This window comes from Rhamphochromis sp. 'chilingali' (genome assembly GCF_963969265.1).
Source record: "Rhamphochromis sp. 'chilingali' genome assembly, chromosome: 4".
Taxonomy (NCBI): Eukaryota; Metazoa; Chordata; class Actinopteri; order Cichliformes; family Cichlidae; genus Rhamphochromis; species Rhamphochromis sp. 'chilingali'.
The window spans coordinates 40,481,969-40,484,852 of NC_137948.1; the positions used below are offsets into that span (position 1 = coordinate 40,481,969).

The 2,884-nt window shown below is 40.0% G+C and overlaps 1 protein-coding gene across 1 annotated transcript; it reads left to right on the forward strand.

The window, feature by feature from the left end:
* The first annotated feature begins 233 nt into the window (after positions 1-233).
* LOC308395308 (uncharacterized protein) lies at positions 234-2,603 on the forward strand. Its single transcript, XM_080880100.1, has 2 exons — positions 234-1,656; positions 1,882-2,603. Exons 1-2 carry the CDS (start codon positions 259-261, stop codon positions 2,398-2,400), a joined length of 1,917 nt encoding a protein of 638 aa, XP_080736226.1. The 5' UTR covers positions 234-258; the 3' UTR covers positions 2,401-2,603.
* The last annotated feature ends 281 nt before the right edge of the window (positions 2,604-2,884 follow it).

Consider the following 2,884-nt stretch of genomic DNA (forward strand, 5'->3'; position numbering starts at 1 on the left):
GTAACGCGTTACTCCGAATATGACCCCTTTTTCAGTAACGACTAATCTAACGCGTTACTATTTCCATAACAGTAGTCAGATTAAAGTTACTTGTCCAAACCACTGTGCGTTACTATTTTTTTTAAGCAAAAAGATTTGGTTTTTTCTTTTCGTCTCAGCGGATGACAAACGCATACGTGTCGTGAAACGTCACATAAGCGACAGGTCACGTTTCCCGCTCACAAGCGCAGCCAGCGACGTAAAAAAGTGTAAACAACAATGGAGGGAGAGAGATGTTCGTTCTTTAGCTGGAAATATGGTCACTATTTTGAGTTTCTGTCAACTAAAGATTTAAATATTAAGGTTCGTTGTACACTCTGTGTTGGCGAAAAAGTGTTATCTACCTTCAAAAACACTACGTCAAACTTAAAGAAACATTTGGAGTCGCAGCACAGCACAGTCAAACTCACAGAGAGAGTCCCACCAAGTGGTCCGAAGCAGAGAGCCGTGACTTCCGCAGAAGGTCCTACACCCCCCAAACAACAAAAGTTGGACTTTGGTGCAAAACCAGTAAGTGATGAAGAATTGAAGAAGTTGGTCGCGCAGTATATTGTAGAAGAAATGCTACCTATAAACACTGTTGACTCGCCCTCGTTTCGTGCCATAATAAAAAAGATCCCTACTTCTGTTAATGCCGAGCTGCCTCACCGAACGACTTTTACTTCTTACTTGGAGAAGGAGTTTACAGAAATGGAGAGAAATTTGAAGGCCACACTGAATGAGATTGACTTTGTTTCAACTACCGCGGATATTTGGACTGCTAACAACAGAAGCTATATGGGAGTAACGCTCCACTGGATCAGTAGAACCACATTAGAGCGTCACAAGGTTGCATTAGCATGTAGGCGAATTCGTGGTAGACACACGTATGATGTCATTGGTACAGAAATCGAAAACATCCACTCCTCTTATGGATTACTCAACAAAGTAGTTGCAACAGTTACTGATAATGGATCCAACTTTGTTAAGGCGTTTCAAGTTTATCATCCTGTCACGGAGTCCGATGATGAGACGGAGGAGGAAGAGTCCAGCCCCAAAGACGATGATGTCACTTTTTCTGATCTGTCAGAAATCCTCTCGGCTGAGAATGAAAGTGATGGTCAGCTGTCTCTTCCCCCGCACCGCAGGTGTGCTTCGCACACCATCAACATAATTTGCACACGTGATGTGGAGAAACATTTAACAACCAATGCAGAGAGCAGGGCTGTGTATAGGAGCAGCACAGCAAAATGCACAGCTCTTTGGACCAAATCGAGTAGATCTACACTTGCATCAGAAACAGTGGAAGAAATCAGCAAAAGAAAGCTCCTAATACCAACATCCACAAGGTGGAATTCCTTTTTTGATGCTGTAAAGAGAATTGCAGAAATCCCCATGGGTGAGCTGAATACTCTGTGCACAAAGCTAGGACTGAAGTGCTTCAAAGATCAAGAATACCAGTTCCTGCATGAGTACTGCATGGCCATGAAACCTCTGACTGCAGCACTGGACATTTTACAAGGCGACTGTCCATATGGAACTTTACTACCAACACTTGAAGTTCTGATGCAGAAGACCCAGGCTGTGAAAGATGACCTCTCCAGGATGACTGCAGGCCTTCCAGATGCCATTGTACAGGTACGCTCTATCTTGAAATTAGTCAGATTTTTTGCTTCATACAATTCACAAACATGGAACAGAATATTAATTATCATTGAAAAATAAGATTAAAACAATTAAAATGTTTACAAGTAACCTAAAACAAAATTAATCCATAATACTGATCTCATATTAGGCATGGTTTGCAAATAATTCAATAACATAATAAATTGTAGGCATAAAAATATCAATTATGTTTTTTAGGCTATTCAGACTCGTTTCGCCGGTGTGCTGGATGACAAAGATGCCCTTCTTGCAGCTGCCAGTTGTCCAAAATTCAAACTCCGATGGCTGAGAGATGCAGGAAGGAGGGAGCGAGTAAAACAGCTTCTGACAGCAGAGTGTTGCACCACTGCTCCTCTGGCAAAAAACCCTGCCAGTGTGCCCAGTGCTACTACATCTAGCAGCCAAGGTGAGATGGACTTTTTCACTTTTGAGGCAGAGCCAGAGGAGGAGACCTATTCTGCAGAAAAAGAAGTCATGGACTACCTGATGTCAGGCTACGACCTTCAGATTCTGCATAAATTTTCAAGCATAAAGACAATTTTTTTAAAGTATAACACTCCAACCCCATCAAGTGCTCCTGTGGAGCGACTTTTTAGTCTGGGAGGTTTGGTGCTCACGCCTAAAAGAAATCGACTTTCTGACAAAAGGTTTGAGAAGCTTCTGTTAATGAGGTACAACCACTGGTTTACTCGCTCCACTCTACTGTTTCCCCCATAACATGCGATGACAACATATACTGAAAAAACAGAGAATGGGGAATCCAATTTAAATAACTATTTACAAGTAATTGAATTAAGTTTATCAAAGTCACTTAATAAACTTATTAAAGTTTTCAAGTTGATTAACTTAAAACAATTACCTGCAAGGAAGTAAGGCAATTTAAGTTGGACCTGCAGTCTCTTTTTTTTTTTTTCATAAGATTAGTCCAAAGTTACAAAAGCGGACAATAGTGCTTACATGTGGATGGTATAAAAAGTATCTTAAGGGAAGTCAAGAAAGACTCTTTGTTTGTTTGTTTGTTTGTTTTTTTTTATAAAAAGTATTTATGTTAAGTGAAGTAACAAGACTGTCTTTATTTTCATACAAACAAGTATTTCTGTCAGGAAAAAAGTTTTAAGTTCAACTTCAAATGTCAGGAGATATATTGTTGACATTACTGTTAAAATACACTTCCAATAAAGTGAGTATTGGCAAAATCGGT

Bases quoted from the DNA above. Each gene is read 5' to 3' on its own strand.
- LOC308395308 (XM_080880100.1), top strand. From the start codon at position 259: ATGGAGGGAGAGAGATGTTCGTTCTTTAGCTGGAAATATGGTCACTAT. The intron at 1,657-1,881 runs GTACGCTCTATC...TATGTTTTTTAG, and splicing joins TTCCAGATGCCATTGTACAG to GCTATTCAGACTCGTTTCGC.